The sequence below is a fragment of the Chiloscyllium plagiosum genome, chromosome 28, assembly GCF_004010195.1.
Source record: "Chiloscyllium plagiosum isolate BGI_BamShark_2017 chromosome 28, ASM401019v2, whole genome shotgun sequence".
NCBI classification, from domain to species: Eukaryota; Metazoa; Chordata; class Chondrichthyes; order Orectolobiformes; family Hemiscylliidae; genus Chiloscyllium; species Chiloscyllium plagiosum.
Genome location: NC_057737.1, coordinates 15470114 through 15491336, shown reverse-complemented (window position 1 = coordinate 15491336; position 21223 = coordinate 15470114). Strand labels below are relative to the sequence as shown.

Sequence of the window (21223 nt, the reverse complement as noted above, 5' to 3'; positions counted from 1 at the left end):
GATTTGCTTTCCCAAAATGCAGCACCTCGCATTTATCTGAATTAAACTTCATCTGCCACTTCTCAGCCCATTGGCCCATCTGGTCAAGATCCTGTTGTAATCTGAGGTAAACCCTCTTCACTGTCCACTACACCTCCAATTTTGGTGTCATCTGCAAACTTACTAACTGTCTCTCTTATGCTCGCATCCAAATCATTTATGTAAATGTCAAAAAGTAGAGGACCCAGCACTGATCCTTGTGGCACTCCACTGGTCACAGGCCTCCAGTCTGAGAAACAATCCTCCATCACTACCCTCTGTATTCTACCTTTAGCCAGCCCTGTATCCAAATGGCTAGTTCTCCCTTTAATCCATGAGATCTAACTTTACTAATCAGTCTCCCATGGGGATCTTTGTTGAACGCCTTACTGAAGTCCATATAGATCACATCTACTGCTCTGCCCTCATCATTCTTCAAAAAACTCATTCATGTTTGTGAGACATGATTTCCCATGCACAAAGCCATGTTGACTATCCCTAATCTGTCCCTGCCTTTCCCAATACATGTACATCCTGTCCCTCAGGATTCCCTCCAACAACTTGCCCACCACTGCGGTCAGGCTCACCGGTCTATAGTTCCCTGGCTTGTCTTTACCGCCCTTCTTAAACAGTGCCAACCTCCAATCTTCCGGCACCTCACCTGTGACTATCGATGATACAAATATCTCAGCAAGAAGCCCAGTAATCACTTCTCTAGCTTCCCACAGAGTTCGCGGGTACACCTGATCAGGTCCTGGGGATTTATCACCTGCCGGCAGGTGAGACTAAATTGGGTTGGGATATCTGGTCAGCGTGGACAGGTTGGACTGAAGCGTTGGACTGATGCTGTACATCTCTATGACTCTATTAGTACTATTACCTACAAACATTCAATTCATCAGGCACATAAGTATCTGAGCTAATATTACATCACTAGTTTGCAACATAGGACCATGTTTCCAGCAGAGTACCATATTGCAAGAGATTGGAGGGAAAATGGAGTAGGAAATTTTATATCCTCAGTTAACATGCAATGATATCATGAGCACATCTCTCAAAGACATATCGACAATGGGCTTGACACAACACCCCTCATACAATACCATTAAAACTGGATTAACAGCACAGTTCTAGGCAGACTCTACACAATCAGAAATTGCTCTTTGAATAAGACATTCGACCAAGGGCAGCATGCCCTTTCAAGTGAAGAGAAAAGATCACAAAGGGAGACATCTTGTACACTTGCATGTGCACCAAGGATCAAACTTGATTGAGACAATAAATAATCTAGAATCAGTTAGATGTTTAAAGGGCGATTTGGTTGTTTAGAACGGTGAATAGATTGGGAGAAAGCATTTAACCTTGCTGGGGAAACTAGAATAACAAAACATTGTCAAAATGTTTAAGCCTTCAGCAGTGAAATAGGAAACATTTCTTTAGACGGAGACAGTGGAAGTTTATACTCTCTTCCACAAACAGCAATTTACGCAAAATCAGTTGTTAAATTTAAGTCTGAGATTGATATATTATCGTTAACCACCAGTATGAAGGAATATTGGGCAAGGTTTGGTTATTACCTGAGCAGTTAAGTTCTCAGTGATTGGCAGAATAGTTTGAGGGAATAACTGACTTTGTACCCATCTTTGTTGCTGTTTGTGCATCCCATTCCCTACATTACAAAAATAACAAATCCACAAAAAGGAAGTATGTCATTGCTTTGTGATATTCTTTGAGCCATCCTGACATTAAAAAGAAAAAGCACCTTTCACAAAGATAAAATCTGAAGAGCTGGTTTTGTGGTGTAGGGGAAGATGAAAGAGGATGGGTAGCCTGTTAGCTACGGACAGCTCTCCATCAACAATACACTTGATGCTCAGCTGACTAACAGGCCCATTGGGAAAAGGCAAGCTGGATGAAGAAATGATTTTTAATATCGAAACCCTCTCCTTGGCAATTATTTTGACCCAGCATGGGGTTTCCAATTAACTTGCACACCAGCATCATGGAGCCACTCATCCCCACCACAGCAACAAGAGAAGAATTTAAATGTTTTTGCCTCACTATCAAGGGAATAAGCAGACAGATTTCATTTTCACACAAATCAGACTTTGTGCCAAACAATGATGGAAACAACTAGCAAAATCTGCTTTTTCCGCAAGAGATCCAATGTGGAAAGACAGTCGCATCATTTACACACTGATTCTTTGCTTTCGTCCCATTTCCTTGAGATTTGTGGCTCAGTAGTGATTTGCTGCTGCAGCAGTTTCTTTAGCCAAGCCTCCAGAAAGCATTTACTGAGCAGACTGTGGCTTTTCCTGTTGAAATGTACTGGAACCTTAACCGAAACCTTATTGTCTCTAGTGACGGAAGAACAAATGCATTCAGGGCCAGAACGGAAATGTGGGGACAGGTTGCATTTGATGTAAAAACAAAGGAAACCAAGACTATCCTATTCATCCTAAATCAGGACGGGGACAGACACACACACACGAGGACAAGGGAAGTGACACATGAAGGGTTTTCAAAGATCACTACATGCACCTAAGAGTTCAGTGAGATATGTGAGTAAATTCAGTTCTTCATTACTTCTAACATACTGCCCATTTCCACCTCTTCTGAAGCCACGCTACCAGTGAATGCTATAATGTGTTTCAGGAACCACCCCCAATTTGCACTTCTCACTATGTTGCCAGGCTAGATATTAATTCTTAGCAGAAAGTTGGCTTATTGGGGGCAGCAAAGCTGGATGGAACCTTGCCTTCACCCGATCTCCACATTCTCACTTCGGAGGGCCCCACAATCAGCAGCAGGAAACGTCACTGAGTGCTCTCCCTTCTTGGAGTCAGAAGTGGATGATCCACAGCTGCTGTTACAGGCTAGGAACTGAAATAATACATTCCAGATCCTAACTCTCAGAACAAATAAAAAAATTCATCCCCTTCATTGGCTCTTTTGCAATTGCCTTAAAATCCTTTAGTTACCGACACACCCACCAATGGAAAGATTCCCCTGCTTATCTATCAAAAACCCCCCACAATTTGAAACACATGCGTACTTAAGCTTGGACAGTGTATACTGGCAAACTATATGGCTCCATATGGGAGAGCAGAGTTGCTAGCTAGGATATATTACCTTACGATCAGTTTCTGCACTCCATCATGGCCAATTTGTCAACACTATAACATTGGACAGCAGTAGACAAAGACATTTGGGAAATGGTTTCATGGCGAATTGCATGTTCATCTCAGAGATGGATTGCATGGCAACAGAAAATAGCAATACATTTGTCACAGAAACTTCTTGGACAATCACTACTGGGTGGAGGCGGCAAGGTCACTGGACTAGGAATCCAGACAACTGGGCTGTACCCCAGAGACACAAGTTCAAACCCCACCACTGAAGTTAGGGAATTTAAAACTAACTTAATAAATAAATCTGGATTAAAAAAACTAGTTGGCATTGGTGATTGCGAAGCTTTTGGATTGTTGTGAAAACCCACTTTATTCACCAATTGTACGTAAGGGAAAGAAATGGATTCAGAATTGGTTGGCTGACAGAACGCAGAGAGTGGTTGTAGATGGAAAGTATTCTGTCTGGAAGCCAGTGGTGAATGGTGTCCTGCAGGGCTCTGCTCTTTGTAGTTTTTATAAATGACTTGGATGAGGAGGTTGAGGGGTGAATTAGTAAATTTGCTGATGACACACAGGTTGGAAGTGCCGTTAATAGCATCGAGGGCTATTGCAGGCTGCAACACGACATAGATAGGCTCCAGAGCTGGGCCAAGAAATGGAAGATGGAGTTCAACCTGGATAAATGCGAAGTGATGTATTTTGGAAGGTCGAACTTGAACGCTGAATATAGGATTAAAGGCAGGTCCTTGGCAGAGTGGAGGAAGAGAGATATCTTGGTGTTCAAGTGCACAGATCCCTCAAAGTTGCCACCCAAGTGAATAGGGTTGTTAAGAAAGCATATGGTGTTTTGGCTCTCATTAACAGAGGATCGAATTTAAGAGCCACGAGGTTTTGTTACAGCTCTACAAGTCCCTGGTGTGACCACACCTGGAATATTGTGTCCAGTTCTGGTCGCCCTATTATAGGAAAGATACAGAGGCTTTGGAGAGGGTGCAAAGAAGGTTTACCAGGATGCTGCCTGGACTGGAGGGCTTGCTTTATGAAGAAAGGTTGAATAAGCTCGGACTTTTCTCTCTGGAGAGAAGGAGGAAGAGAGGAGACCTGATCAAGGTATACAAGTTAATGACAGGCATGGATAGAATCAATAGCCAGAGACTTTTCCCCAGGGCAGGATTGACTGGCAAGAGGGGTCATAGTTTTAAGATATTTGGAGGAAGGTATAGAGGAGATATCAGAAGTAGGTTCTTTACACAGAGTTGTGAATGCATGGAATGCGTTGCCAGCAGTGATGGTGGAAGCAGAGTCATTAGGGACATTTAAGTGACTGCTAGACATGCGTAGATTAGGTTATTTTATTTTAGATTAGGAATAATCCTTGGCATAACATTGTGGGCCAAAGGGCCTATTCTGTGCTGCGCTTTTCTATGTTCTATGAAATCTGCCAATCTTAACTAGTCTGACCTGCATGCGACTCCAGACTCACAGCAATGGGGCTCAATCTTGCCTGTACTCTGACTGATGTGAGAGGCCACTTAAGGACAATTACTGATAGTTAATGAATGCTGACCTTCCAAGTGTTGCCCATACCCTAAGAATGAATATTAAAAAAAGATTGGGCAAATAACCTTCGGGGCTAGAAAGAAATTAAGTATCAACTGTGGTTCCCAGATGTCCATTACCTAGGTACAGAACTTTCTTCACTCAGAAAGCTATAAACGCTGGCAATTAGAAATTCCAAATGTGGGATTGCTGCGTTTTGTTTTAGTCAAGGAGGATTAGACCATCTGACTGAATGGGAAAAAATGAGGACTGCAGATATTGGACATCAAAGTCGAAAAGAGAGGCAGTGGAAAAGCACAGGAGGTCAGGCAGCATCCAAGGAGTTTGACAATCGATGTTTTGGGCATAAGCCCTTCATCCGACTGAATGACAGAACCAGCTGAAGGGGCTCAATTGCGAACTCATGTTTCTCTATCTACTCCTTTCTCCAGGACCATCAAAAGCAGTTGAAGCACCACCCTCCTGCCCCAGGTTTGTAACAGCTGTCTCAGTATACAGCAGAGATCTAACGAGGAATATTCTGGTGTCTTACTCAACCAGCCTTTTCCATCTGAAATCACAGCAAAAAAAAAATGAATACGCCCTTTTTAACTCAACTCCAAAACAAGGACCCATCTAAGACATAAAAAGATTTTCTATGGAGGTTTGACAGGGTTGATGCTGAAAGGTTTTCTCCTTTTGTGGAAGTCTAGGGCCAGAGGACATAAACGCGAACTCTTAATCTTAAACTCTCAAATTAAGACAGAGTCATGGAGGGTTTCCTTCTGTCAGAGTGGTGAATGGGTGGAATTCTTTACCACAGAAGACTGTCAAGGCTGGGTTGTTAAGTATATTAAAGGCTGAGATAGACAGATTTTTAATCAGTAAGTAAATCAAGAGTTCTGGGGAAAATGCAGGAAAGTGGAGTTGGAGGGTTATCAGATCAACCAAGATTGCATTGAATAGTGGAGCAGACTCAATGGGTTGAATAGCCTACTTCTGCTGCTATATCTTATGGTCTTAAGGCAGCTCACACTAACCAAATAATTTTAAGAAATTCTACGATGCACACAATCAATGATTACAATGGAAAGATCATTTGATCTAAAGCACTGGTCTAAACTGATTGATAATAGTAACTTCTGTTATTTATCTTTTCAGAGAGTGCTTCCAGTATATTCTATTCTAAATCACAGGTTTCAGCAGTTATGGCATTTTGTATTTGCTTGGGAGTGTGTGTTTAAGAAAGCTTGCCTCAGCTAAGTGTTTCAGTGTTCCATTGTTGGTTCTTGCTTTCACTGAAATTCTCAAGTGCAAGCAGAATAGAGTAGAGATGCAATCCGTGGACAGAGTCCAGCAAGAGATGCACCTGGTTAAAACATTAGGAAACATTAAAATCCTAATTCCTGACTTTTTTCAAAGTCTACAGAAAAGCTAAGGCTAGAGTTCGCAAACAGAGAAAGATTTACAGCTTAGAAAGCAGAGTGGGGAAGCTAAACGTTTTAACACTGTAAACCTAAATGTTCAATCTGAAAAGACTTTTCTTTAAAATTGTCCCTTAGAACAAATGCTTCTGATGTCTAGAGATTAAAGAGGTAAAGGGAGGACAAAAAGGAGAAGAAATAACACCTGCAATAATAGAAATAGTACGAAATAAAAATAGACGCATTTCCCAGCACCTCGCCCCATGTTGGGATTTCATTGCCAGCTCAGATGGAAAAAGGGAAGCAATTTCACAAAGTGCATTCAAGCACCTATTGACAAATAACCGCATTCATTGTGCTAATTTTTCAATCTACTAACAGAATGAATGAGAAGTGATTTCAATCGCAGGCCCTTTTGGCACCATAACACTGGGTGAAAGCAAGTTTAGAATAAATAGCATCTTCAATCCCTTGCAATCAGCCAAGGCAAGTGCCCATTTCCCTAGTCAGATGAATCTGTAGAGCCTGGATCTATAACTGAAAGTCAGATGCTATTTAGTTGGATTTTAACAGATTAAACACAAGATACAGAGTAAAAACAAAATGCCGTTGTCAAACGCATTGTTGTTTAAAGCCCTGTTAACAGCCCGTGGCACCACAGTGGTACTCTGACAGCCTATGCCGAGGGCAGGGATGTGTGTGCCTGTGTGTGTGTCTGTGTGAGTGAGAAGTTTGAGGGTTTCTGGAGAAAGCCTGGTGTGGAGTGACTGCAGGCCTATGGCTCTATGGTGAAAGGAGGACTCTAATTCCAAACTTTCAACTGTTTTTCTTATTTATTACTTTATAGTGACAAGAACTAAATTGTTGAACTTTTAACTTAGATCGTTATTTTTCTACTTATTACCCAAGAACTTTTTTCCCTCGGAACATTGTACCAGAGATGGCACCTTGAAACATTGTAAACTTCTCAATGTACTGCTGTATCCCTGCACTTGAGTACACGTGACAATAAAACCTAATTCTAAGTATTTTTAAACACAATGGATTTCGTGGGTAATACATAAAATCTTGAAGAAATGCAGCTGTTGCTCTATAGTTAATGGAATGTGACAGGACAACTTTGAACTACTAGAAAGGTCACATTACATTAAGGAAAAACTACATTTAAAAAAAGTTCTTTAGCTTCTCTCAATTTCTGGTCAAATACCTTAGTATTCATTTATTATAGCAGTCAAAAATTTAGCAAAAAGCTACTATTTTAACAAACTGCTCATGCACTTGTCATACAGTCTATTTCATTATATTTGTACTTATTTCTAGAAGGACTGAAGAACTCGGACCATAGCTATAGTATCAGAGCATCCCCTTCTTTATTTACATTATTTCAAACTCCTGTCTTCACAACCACTCTGTTCACAATAAAACAAAGCACAATGCCCAAGGCAGAATGTAAGAATTGGAAATGAGTGCCCAAATTGGAATTAAAAAAGAGCTATAAAGTTGTAAAATTCAGGTAACTACATCAGCTGTGTGATGCGACTCCACGGAACTAATAGGAGCCCGATTCAATCTGTGCAGGGTTAGGGTGTAATAATGGCTCTCATTGTCCTGTGCCAATAGGGATAGGAAAAGCAGCAGAAAGTAAATATTGGCTCTGCTGGCTCTCTAATAACCATTCCTCATTGGAAACATTTCTGTGCATGGGTTGGACTGGAGACATTTTGCAGTGTCTGTAAATAGCAGCCCTAACCTGCTACCTAGAAGCATATAGGAAGAGCAGTTCCTTGGACCACAGAAAACTGAGTGGTGAAAGCAGAGAGAAGAACTGCAACAGCTTTATTCATTCAACAAAGCACAATAGCCAACCAGGAAGACAACCATCAAAGAAAAGGCTTTTTGTAAGCCTCACAATAAAGAGTAAAGATGACGAACAGCCTGAAGGCATGCTCATTACAACAATTACCAGAGCTGTGGCTGAGTGCCGTGGAGAATAAGATGACAAAAGACAGCAGGACCCCTGAGGTAACACAAATACAAGAGCCCTCACAGATAACGGAGCTGTGCTGAACAGGCAGATAAATTACAGCAAAATTACACTTAGTAATTCAGACTCTCTAATTGGTGAATGGAAAGTAGAAGTTTCTATGAGGAAAAGGTAATTTGCATTTGCAGTGATCATTTACCTTCGCATAGTCAAGTGGGAGCTGGTCTTCAGGACACTTAAACACGCCCTCACTGAAAGACAAAAAAAAGAGAAGAACTGTAAACGCACAGCGTACAACACTCATAACATATAGTTAACGGGACAGCTGTATTGTGCCTTCATGCATTTCTTTGCAAACCACCATTAACACCAATGAGGCAGGCTCTCCAGTATTAACATAATAACACTGCATTCATACACTGCCTTAAAGCACTTTATCCAAAGAATGACACTCATTTTGTTGAAGTCCACTCAAATCTAAACCCTGTTATTGGGGGGGGGGGGGGGAAGAGGTGGAATAATGGAAATTCCTATCTCTTACACAGTCTTTAGCAAGAAATCCTTTCCAAATGAGAAATCAAATTCAGTTTTATCTTCACACTGAAGCCCACAGATTGGCAGAACATAAAGGTAGAGCTGCAGGGCACACAGCCTTACTCCACATAAACAAACTCAGTCAGATTTTCCTCTTGGGTTGTCAAAACGTCCAGGATTGTGCAGGAATTGAAACGTGATCAGCAGAAAAGTCAGAGGCATAGCTAGTAAATAGGGCAGGTTCTTCCCCACACAGCACTGCCCCATTCACCTCCGAACATTTGCAGGACATGGGGGCATTCATGTAAAACAGAGATGCAAAGGAATTTCTTAGCTCATAACTGTGGCTGTCTGGAATTCTCCACCCCAGAGTTGTGGAGGTGAGATCAATGGAAGAGGAGGTAGAGAGATTTTTGAAATATTGGAGGGTTTAAGGGAGAGGAGCAGCTGACACAAAAGTGTAATCAAGGCGAGAGGCAGATCAGCCATGAATTTATAGACAAGGAGAAAGTGAGGACTGCAGATGCTGGAGATCAGAGTAATAAAGTGTAGCATTGCAAAAGCACAGCTGCTCAGGCAGCATCCGAGGAGGAAAGTTGGCATTTCGAGCATAAGCTCTTCATCATGCTTATGTTCGAACCGTAACGACTCTCCTACTCCTCAGATACGGCCTGACCGGCTGTGCTTTTCCAGCGCCACACGTTTTGACCATGAATTTATAAACATCAGGACAGCTTGGGGGGCCAAATGGCTCACTCTGGTCTCCATTTCTTACGTCCTCATGTTTTGTGAGATGAAGAGGACTGGATGGGGCTGGTGTTATTGGTGATAAAACCTCCTAGGGTACACTAAACCATCCTGACCCTCTGCAGATGCAGGTGCCAACTTTTCTGAAGTTCCAATAGCACATTGGAAGCCCGAATCAGCAAGTTTTCTTTTACTTTCAGCCGTGATGTTATTAATAATAGTCCATGAAGTGCAACAATTGCAGAGTTCAGAATGCACAAGGAATTGTTTCAATCCTGCAAAAAATGGACAGAGTTGCAAGCCAAGGGTGTTGGGGTACTGTTTAAAAATTTGTTGCTGGAAAAGCGCAGCAACACATTTTTAAACTCTGATCTCCAGCATCTGCAGTCCTCACTTTCTCCCTGTTGAGGTACTGCCTCAAAATTCTACATTTGGTGCATTTTTAAGAGCACAACTTTAACTTGATTATTTCATTTTGGGGACAATGATATAATGGTAATGTTACTGGACTAGTGATCCAAACAGCCAGAAGAATCTTCTGGGGACATGGGTTCAATTCTCACACTGGCAGCTAGTGAAGCTCAAATTATTTTTTTTTTAAAATTAAAAATTATTGCAAGTTAGTTTTGTAGTCCCAGTAATGGTAACCATCAATTGTTTAAAGTCCTAATAGGAAGGAAATCTAACATCTTAAAATGGTCTGTCCTACCACAATTCTGCCTCCACAGCAACGTGGTTGACTCTGAACCAGCCTCTAAAATGATCTAGACATGGCCTTTCAGTTTAAGGGTAAATAGGGTGGGCAACAAATGCTGGCATTCAAGACCCATGATAAATAAATAAAATAGATAGACTGGTAGGTAAAATATTGGTAATTCAACATTTAAAAACATTAACAATTACAGATTACACTCAGTCATTATCTGTTCTCCAACAACGGGCGGCACGGTGGCACAGTGGTTAGCACTGCTGCCTCACAGCGCCTGAGACCCGGGTTCAATTCCCGCCTCAGGCGACTGACTGTGTGGAGCATGCACGTTCTCCCTGTGTCTGTGTGGGTTTCCTCCGGGTGCTCCGGTTTCCTCCCACAGTCCAAAGATGTGCAGGTCAGGTGAATTGGCCATGCTAAATTGCCCGCAGTGTTAGGTAAAGGGTAAATGTAGGGGCATGGGTGGGTTGCACTTCGGCGGGTCGGTGTGGACTTGTTGGGCCGAAGGGCCTGTTTCCACGCTGTAATGTAATCTTTACCCAGCAAACTCCTGCGATGTCAACAGAGCTGGTACAGAGTTACACACTTGCATGTTTAAATTTAAGTTTTATTTATTCTATCTCAGTAAATAAGGATTAAAAGAAACTTTTATTTCCTCAGACCGATCAGCATTTGTTTTGTACACAGAGCCAATTCTTTTTAACAACTGTTAGAACATAGCGGTTCTGTTTAACTGGGCCGATGAGAAACAGTAAATCTTTCATGCAGCTGAATGCTCTAGCAGCTTCACAAGCCTCCTCTGTCAACTGTGCTGCAAACATATATTGCTTGGAAGTAGAAATAAATTGCAATTTGCCTATTTGCCTTACCCCCAAAGGTGGTAGCTTATTGAGAGCTGAAAATGTGTTGCTGGAAAAGCGCAGCAGGTCAGGCAGCATCCAGGGAACAGGAGAATCGACGTTTCGGGCATAAGCCCTTCTTGAGACTCTAACGTGCACTGTTGGCACTAACTGAAGACTGGAATTGATCAGGTACAATTGGGAGAAAGGAGGGAAACTCCTATCAGGAGACATTTTCCCCCAAAACAAAGAACAGAGGCTGCTGGAAATCAGAAACAAAAACAGAAATTGCTGGACAAGCTCAGCAGGTCTAGTGGCATTTGTGGAGAGAAATCAAGAGTTAATGTTTCAGGTCAAGTGAGCCTTCCTCATTTTCCCTATGCTCTGCTCAGTAAATATCAGTTGATACCAATGTGCAAATAGTAGGCAAGGAGGGTCAAGCTTGACTGCAAATTTATTCATAGAGATATACAGAATAAAAGCAAGGAAGTTATATTAATCTGTACACAAATTCAACACCAACCAGTGTACTGTGTCCAGTTCTGGTTCCAGGGATGAGGAACTTCAAAGATGCAGATATACCGGAAAGGATGGGGCTTGAAGAGATTTTGAGAGTGGTGCCCAAACCCTGAGGGATTCAGAACACAGTGACCAGAGAGAAATTATTCCCAATAGTGGAGCATCGGCAACAAAAGGGCACAGATTTAAGGTGATTACCAAAAGAAGCAATAGCATGACATGAGGAATTGCTTCTTCACACAGTGAGTGGTTGAGAACTTGAAGGTGCTACCAGAGGGGGTGGTGGAAGCAGAGTCAATCGAAACCTCCAAGGGAGAATCGGATCTTTATGGGGAAAAGGTAGGAGATTGGCACTGGTTGAATTACTCCTTCAGAGGCACGATGACACGAGGGGCCAAATTGCCTCCTCCAGTGGTGCAACTGATTCTGTGATTTATGGCGATTTACAGTGATCCTGTAAAATTTCAGGCTGAGGTTCACATGTGAAAAATAGGCAGTTAGTAGAGCACACATAATAGGAGCTGAATCCTCATGGAATCCTATCTCAGGTTAAGTCGGGGTGGAACTGAGGGGGAGGAAACTAAATGATATGGGGAGGGGAGAAAGAAAAAAAAACAAGCAGAGGCCTAGAGCATGGCATGGGTTCATTGTAGATTGAATCCATCTGGCAATTAAATCCAAGAACAAAACAGAAGAGGGCAGCAAGACTTGAAAATACCTCACTAACAATAGTCAGTTAGAGGAAAGCAGAGTCAGAAACATGTTGCACATGGGTTTTATTTGACATTTTAGGAAGCCCCCAAAGCAGATGAAAAATACAAGTTCCTGGACCTGACTACAATAAAAGATCAGTCTTTCACAATTTCAAATATTAGCAGCTTGTGATTCTTAAGTGCATAAGAACGATGCATTTCTTTGATCTGCACATGGACTCTGGTGAAGGGAAACTGACTGTAACAGCCAATAACAGTTCCCTATGATTAACAGTTAAGAGGTTGCCAATGACTGAAATATTAGCAAAGATATCAGTTACCGCTGATCACTTTCAGATATACACTCCAATCCTGTGACACTGTTGGACAGATAATTCCAAGGACAGCCAAGTCCAAAATTCTCCTCACACCATGCTCTCAGTCATGCACATCCCATAAAGGATTAACAGGTGTGAGGAACCTGGTAGGTAGAGTCCACAGGAAAGGGTACACAACATCTTACAAAAACCCAGGATGACCTAAAGCCTTCTGTAGTCCATGTACAATCAACTTCCTGCTGGAATTTGAAAGCAACCAGCAAATGTTTCAGAGAAAAGTTACCATTTTTATAAATGTTTCTTCAAAAGCATCTATTTGAACTTGCTGTTCCCAGTTCATATATGTATATATATACCTGCCGCGCAGTAATTCTCCCAGCCACCAGTAGCAGACCTATCTATTGCCCTCCCTCATATAGGTGCAATTACGGTAGCAGCAATTTAAGTTTGTGATCACATTATATCCAAACGTTTTCACCAATCAATCCACTAAATTGCCCAAGACGACATCCATGCAACGTCTAAAGACAAAACGCGCTGACTTTGAAGCAGAAAATGGAAACTTGAACAACTGGAAAAGGGTTTTAAAAAATTGCAACATGCTTATGCTGAAATTCAAGACTGTTTCAATGATCTATGACATTCATAAAGTATTTCTCACATTACTGCAACTCTAACCTCCTTACATACCAGATAACAGGGAGTTCACTGTACTTTACCGAAATGGTGCAGCATTGAGAAAGGAGACAAACCAACAGCAATGAGATACATTGAGCAGAGCACTGGTTGAATGTTAACGTGCTCTCCAAGGCACGGAGATCGAGTCATATAGCAGAGCCAGACCCTTCAGTCCAACTCAACATGCCGACCAAGTTTCCCAAACTAAACTAATCCCACCTGTCTGGATTCGACACATACCCCTCTAAACCTTTCCTATTCACGTAAACTGTGCAAATGTCTTTTAAACATTGCAATTGTACCTGCATCTACCACTTCGTCTGGCAATTCATTCCACATACGAACCACCGAGTGTGTGTAAATGTTGCCCCTCAGGTCCATTCCCTCTCTTTTGAGCAGCACCTTTGGATCATTGGGGGTCTAGTGAAATTGGACCAAGCAAAAGAGAGAGAGTGCAGTGAATTTGCTTGCCTCTCTGAAGTGGGACTTCAGCTCACAAAACCTTCAGATTCACAGATTGACAGAGCTGGTGGTCAGAGCCACGGTGGACAATGAAACTACTGACTCAAGAGGAAGGGCCAAACCGGTGAACTCTCAGTTGTTGTGACTCAGGTGCTGGTCAGTTACACACAGTGTACCACCACAAGACTCTGGATTTCACTGCAAAACCAGTTCAAACAGAACACAAACAAATTAACAGCATTAGAAATTACATGTATTCCGTGCTTCCAGACAACTGAATAAAAACTGTTGACATTCAATTTCCCAAGTGGCAGAATAGGTTTGTACGAGTATTTTTGCTGACATACTCTTGGTGCAGAATCAGCAAATTTAGGCAACTTGTTCATTAACAGAGTCTACGTCCCCAGTACAGATGGGGCTCCGCCGAATGGGAAAGAAAAGTGTTGTTTCAGCTGTCAGTAAGTTATGACCTCCTTCCATTATCCCAAGTGGCTTCATTTTGTGAAAGTAGTTAATTATAGTGACAGAATACCAACAATTGATTAACTCAGGCCTGCTGTAAAATTAACCCACCCCTCCCATACACTCAGTCTAACACACCAGAACAGTCTCTTGGCCTTTTCAGTTCACTCAGCACTAATCACTTAACACAGCAATGGTAGCTGGGGCCCTCAGACTATGGAATCACACTTCAACTGTGAATCTGTGCCTTCAGCAATAGGAAGAAAAAAAAAATCAGAAGTGCAGACAGGTTCAAGTACAAGGTACAACTTGAACTGCAGCACACAAAAGCAAGGAGTCAATTGGATAGAGTTTATCAGATTGTGGGAGCAAACCAAGGTACTATTTTGTGACTGATTTCAATTATTTCAACAGCCAACATCCAGAGTGCATCAAAAACAGAAAGTGCTGGAGGAACTCAGCAGGTCTGGCAACGTCGGTTAAGAGAAAGAAGAGTTAATGTTAAGTGGCCCTTCCTCAGAACGCATTGCATGTCAAGAAAGCACAATGAATCAAGTTTTTGGTCATCTGACCCAATAGCTCATCCAGGTCAGTGCCATATTTTGCTTTATGAGACTCCTGTGAACAACCATGGTTGTGTCATTTTAAAGGCACCATACATTTTTAATGTATTCACAACTAAAAGCTCAGCTAGTCTGGCAGCATCTGTGGAGAGAAATGAAAGTTAAATGTTTCGGGTCCAGGTGATTCTTCCTCAGAATGCTGAGGTTGCTGAAATGCTGCCAGACCTGCTGAGCTTTTCCAGCAATTTATTTTTGTTTCCGATTTTCAGCATCCACAGGTCTTTCAGTGTTTATCGATAATTTGTTCATTGGAAACCAATGGTTGTCTGCATTGGAAGATGCCATGGTATGAGTATTGCAGCAAAGGAGGCAAGTAAGGCTATTGTGTGAATGGTGACTCTTTGAGACAGCTATTCAATTGCTCTCACTCTCTGCATTTTCTCCTAGCCTTTCTTTTCCATAAACAGCAATTTCCCTTTAAAAAGAAAATAATTTTCTAAAAAAGATCTCTCACTTTCTAAACAAAAGTTATGTACATGCAGAGAATATAGAGTCATAAGAGAAACGGAAACAGACCCTGTGTCCAACTTGCCATGCCAACTTGATATCCTAAATCAATCTAGTGCCACTTGCCAGCATTTGGCCCATATCCCTCAAAGACCTATTCATATACCCATTCAGATGCCCTTTAAATGTTATGATTGTACCAGCCTCCACCACTTCCTCTGCCAGGTCAATCCATACATGTTCCACCTTCTGCGTGAAAAAGTTGCCCCTTAGGTCCCTTTTAAATCTTTCCCCTCTCACCTAAAACCTGTGTCCTCCAGTTTTGGACTCTCCCACCTTGGGGAAAAGACCATGTCTATTTACCTGCTCATGATTTTATAAATCTCTGTAAAGGTCACCCCTCCTCCGATGCTCCAGGCAAAATAGGCCCAGTCCATTCAGCCTCTTCCTATGGCTCATACCCCCCAACCCTGGCAATATCCCTGTAAATCTTTCCTGAACCGTCAACTTTCGCAACATCTTTCCCATAGCAGAGAAACCAGAATTACACGCAGTATTTCAGTAATGGGCTAACAAATATCCTGTACAGCTGCAACATGACCTCCCCAACTCCTATATTCGATGCTCTGATTTGTAAAGAAAAGCATACCAAATGCCTTTTTCACTATCGCATCTACTGGGGACTCCACTTTCAAGGAACTGTGAACCTGCAAATCCAAGGTCACTTTATTCAGCAACACTCACCAGGACCTTACCATTAACTGTATAAGTTCTGCCCTGATTTGCCTTTCCAAAATGCAGCACCTCACATTTATCTAAATTAAACTCCATCCAATGTATTTGATTGCATATAATTTCTAGTTTGTTTAAATGAAAGGCATCATGATACTTGGGTTGATTAGTGTGGCAGTAGTGTTAAATCTCCATCACTAGGCCTTCAAGCAATCACTTGAAGGTTTACTGAACATCAATCTGTTGCTAATTACTAATCGGCAGTTAGTTCATGTGCAATATTTATTCATTTGTGTTTGGCTTGACAAATGAGATAGTTTCCACGATTCTCCAGCTCTTGCTGTGGTTTAAATCCAAATTGGAAGCCAAACACTACTGCATTGTCAATGACTGTCTCCAGTTAGCATTACAAATGACGTGACAAGTGCTTCAAGTGTCTGGATTGACAATTAAACCTAATTCCACATGCTATCACCAATTTCAGTAATCAGCATCTTTTCTATGTAGCTGTTAAAGGTTTTATTATTCAGCATCGTGGTCCCCCTTCTGCCCTACCATCCTCCAAATGAAATTTTTATTGGAGCCTATTCGATTAAGCGCATACTCATAACAATACTCTTTTATTCAAGGGCACCCACAAAAGAACTTCATGTTTTAGCAGCAGATTGATGCCCTAGGCTCATAATTACCTTTGCTTAAAATAAACTGTTGGGTCAGTATAATGTTGTTTATTGATTAGCCCTTGACAGTTAACCAGTCAAAACGTCAAGAGGTGTCCTAAATGGTCATATTACCAAGTACACAAACAAGGTTCTCTAAAATGTACCTCACTGGAAGCCTTAAAACACATCAGTCTGCAAACGGTGTTTCTACAGCATTTCTGCAGTTAACCAGTCTTGTGCTGAGGCTATAATGAAATGTGTAAAGCTCACTCGCCCTACTGCAAATTTGTACTCCAATTGAAGCATGAAATAGAATGAAACTTGCCAAAATAAGCGGCATACGGACCTGTGACCTACTTCCAGCTTAGTCTTCTCCAATCCTCAAATGACCCCTACCAAAACCTTTTCTCCCTCCACCCCGGTATTCTATCACAGGATTTGTAAGTCGTTGGCAAGAGCAGCATCTGTTGCCCCAATTGTCCTTGAATGGAGTGATTTCCCAGGCCTTTGCAGAGAGTGGCTAAGAGTCAGCCACATTGCTGTGGGTCTGGAGTCACATGCAGGCGAGACCAAGGTAAGGATGGCAGATCTCCTTCCCTAAAGGACATTAGGGAACCAGATTGCTTTTTTTTAAAGAAATAAATGCTGTCATGGTCACCATTACTGCAACCAGCTTTATATTTCAGATTTATTAATGGAATTTAAAATTCCATCAATTGCCATGACGGGACTTGAACTTTTATTCACAGAGCATTATCTTGGGCCTCCAGATTATGATTGGTATTGCCAATCCAAAACTCCAAACTCCTTACTGGGATACACTGCTCCTGGTGAAAATGGAATTTTCTAACACATCGCTCAAAAGGCCTGTACGGGTCCTAATAGTGAGCTGTAATGGGTCATTTAAATGCAAGCAGTATTTTAAACTTAATCCAGCTCTGACGTAGCTCCAATGGAGATTAGGAGAGAACAAAAGGCACAAATTCACACTAAACGCCACACTATTAACATCCCCTCTCTTTTCCTTGATATCACAACGCAGCTCTGTTGCAACAAACATGCTTTGAAGCAAAATGCAGCTCATACAAGAGCAAACAAGGAATGATCAAGAACCTGAAACTATCTTGAGAAAAATCAGAGCTGTTGGGAACACTCAGATATTCTCAACTTGTTTTAGCACAGTTTGTAGCTTGAGACAGTACAGATTCCCACAGTATTGAGAAAAGGATGTGGAGATACAACTCTCACCAAAGAGCACCATTTAGATTCCTATTGTAGTGTTTGAAGACTATCAGTGCAAAGCAAAATGGAATTGAAGATGGCAATAAACAGCTGTGTAATCCAGCTAACGGGAGCGATCAGCATGCTTTTCAGAGATGCTTTATATATTCCCAGGCATCCAGAAAATTGCCAAAGCCATACAACAGACAGTGCTTCCAGTCATTTAAAAGACTTCATATCTTTGAATAAATCCATACTAAACTGCTACATTAGCAGCACAGCAATGTATATGAAACATGTTTTGCCCCTTTAGTGAACTGCAGTACAGCTGGTATCCTCAAAAATAGTCAAGATATAAATTTCTCTCTTGCTTTTGTTGTGAATTTAGGATCTAACTGCAATAATTCATCAACAGGTTTATTGCAAATTTCAGGACAGCCATTTTAAACATTTTAAAACACAAGAAGTTATTTAAGAGACTCACTGTAGAGATGTGAGAGGGGACTGAAGGCAGACAAGATTTTAGTAGAACAGGATGCAGTGGATTAACTTTGTGCATTTATATGCACTCTATCTACTGCTTTGGACTAGTCCCTTCAGCCACATCTTTATTAAGGTACTTTTGGATGCAGAACGCATTCTGCATTTTGCCCAAGCAAAATGGTTTATTTCTCCTAATTATAGACTTTGGACAGATGTGGGAATTACACTGGTGCCAAAAACATATTCCTTTTATAACTCTGTCTGGCCATTTTACATCACACTGCATAATAAAGGTTTGACTAATTAAAAGTTAGGATAGATGGAGCTCAGGTTGTGATATAACGCGAAAGTTCTGTTCTTGTGTAATCTTGCATTGTAAGAAAACAGCGCAATAGTCACACCATGTAAATTAATGGGGCCAGAATCACATTATAGCCAATACAGGTAAAGAAAGTTCACAGTCTACAAATAACTATCTAAATTCTTCAATCGCGTTAAAGCCAATTCCTGTTGCAGAATAAACTGTATTGAGATTACTGTGTTCAATGTCTTGACATCAAAAAGTGATGGCAATCATCAAAAAGAATTGGAATCAATTTCAGAATGAGCAAACGTTAGCCCACTGGGCAGACGGGCAGCCGCTGCAAATTAATGTAGGTACATAAACATGAAAGAACAATGATTAATGAATATACAAATAGCCAATTCATACACCTCTGGCAGAGCACAAACCTCTAAAAATTAACTAATGTACCAAACAAAGCCTGAGGCTAAGTTTCCCGTCATCCCTGCTTAGAAAGTAAGAAATAAGGATATGCAGCTTGATGGCCTTTATCAAAACTGTGCAACAGTCTCTGTATTATGCAATTCTCATGAGAATATATGTTCTTAACATTGACTCCAAAAAGCACTTGTTGCTTTTTTTAAAAACAGTGAAAAAAGGACAATGCGTTGCGATGACTGAATTATAATTTAATTAACTTGACAACTTTATGAGAGATACCAACCTATTTGACAGATTACGCTTAGTGTGCATGCCATTGGAAGGTAAACATTGTCAAAAGTGAACTGTTTTTGCATATTCAATGAAGTGATGGTTAACAGGTTATGATCATTCCAATTAGACCCTATTAGAGAAAACAGTACTTTATCACACTACTTTGTTCTCATGGCTGCTGGATTGATGTCGGTGGGGAGAGTTCTCTCCCCATCCTATTGAAGATCAGTAGTCAGTCACTCCTGCTGAGGACATGCATTTGCAAAGACAAGACATGCCTGTGACATGCCTCATCTCTGCTGAACAGCCACATGGACAAAGCACCCAGAGAATTGTATGTGGAGGCAGCAGCAGGAAGGCAAGAAAATAAAAATGGAGGATGTGAAATTGGGTTTAGGAGAAATAGCTGCTGGAGTTCTCTCATTAACATCTTGATGCCTCGTTACAGCTTGGAGGTGTGAATAGGATTTCCAGGCACAATAATCATCACTTTGTCGAATCTTTAAAGTATTAATGCATGAGCATGATCTGGAAGTGTCAAGGCACAAATTAACTATAACCAGCCAGCAATGGATTTCTTTAATTTGACGCAACATCATACAAGTTAAGGAAGCTGAACAATACATATAAACACACATATACACTTAGGAGGAGAGTGGAGCAAAGAAAATGATTTTCATTAACTTTTTTTTAAAAAAAGAAACCATGCTTCAGTCCCTTTAAGGTAACAATGAAAATCTATCAATGTGGACAGATCACCTATCATCACTGTGTGAAGTCAGACAATGCAATTGGAAAATAATAAAGCTGTTGGAATAAAATAATAGCTTTTGGACAGAGAACAGTCATTGATAAATGATGGTGATGAGCATGCACAGACAGGGGGGTTTAATAACTATTGTAATACATAATAGATTGTCACTTGTTAAATTAGATGTTCTTCCTGATTCATTATGCCTCATTTATGAGTTTCAGTTAACACACTTAAATTAAAAAAAGTTAAAAGAAATCCTTTCTGAAATTTTATAAGTAAATTAAAGACCCTAACAAATAGCTAATAGGTATTCAATATTCTGAAGATTTGTATTGAATAATTTTTATGAATACCTACCCTGCAGACATGGAATATTCCTAAATTTATTTTGCAGCAATCTCTAAGTAAGAGCACTCATCCATAACAGGAACACAACAGTGTAACTGTCCCCAAGTGAAGTCTTATTAATTACTTCACCTGTATCTGTGACATTTGTTTCAGGAAGCCTCCCCCCCCCCACCAAGACATTGAATGCCGCATTATATTTCTGGATATCTTCAGGTCCAATCACCTTTGCCGTTCTTCAGAAAAAACCTGAGAAGTGAGTAGACTGGACCAACTGTTCCCAGCCACAAATTCAATGTAATTACCCATGCAAATGTCCATCAGCCGTGGAGAGTTGGATACATGCCAACAGCACAGCTAGCATTTATTTAATCAGTTCCCACTTCTAGTACCAATTCACTAACCCATTAAAAAGGTTACCTTTTGAGGTGGCTCTGGTGCAAATCTCTAACACAGCATAGATTCCAGAGGTTCCTCCACAATATCCAATGACATTACTATTTGTTGTTGGATTTATATTCAAGCACTAAATTAATAACTCAATACAGAAACTAGTGTATGGAGGGATACAACTGATGCTGCTTGAAAATGCACATTTATCTACAAAGTGACTGAATACCAGGGTTTATGGAAATTCTATTGATCAGCTTATAGCTCAATCTTCCAAAAGCCACAAGAGCTTTTTCGACATACCCCTTCCAGATCGTATTCCAATTTTGAAATTGCCTCACTGCATGTGTTCATGTCCTACAGGCCAAGAGGGAGAGGGAGGATCTTTTCATTAAACCCATAGGGAGGAAGATCATGTCACCAGTATTTGAAGAAACTGAAACAAAAAACAGAAATTGCTGGAGAAACTCAACAGGTCTGTCAGCATCTGTGG

General features: G+C 41.0%; 1 protein-coding gene across 1 annotated transcript in view; it reads right to left on the bottom strand.

Annotated features, from left to right (window-relative positions):
* Positions 1-21223, bottom strand: part of LOC122563987 (TNF receptor-associated factor 4-like) — a 95567-nt gene that overhangs the window by 20596 nt on the left and 53748 nt on the right. Inside the window, exon 2 of the mRNA XM_043718395.1 lies at positions 8296-8347. Coding sequence (XP_043574330.1) covers positions 8296-8347 — 52 coding nt within the window. The remainder of the gene's footprint in view (positions 1-8295; positions 8348-21223) is intronic.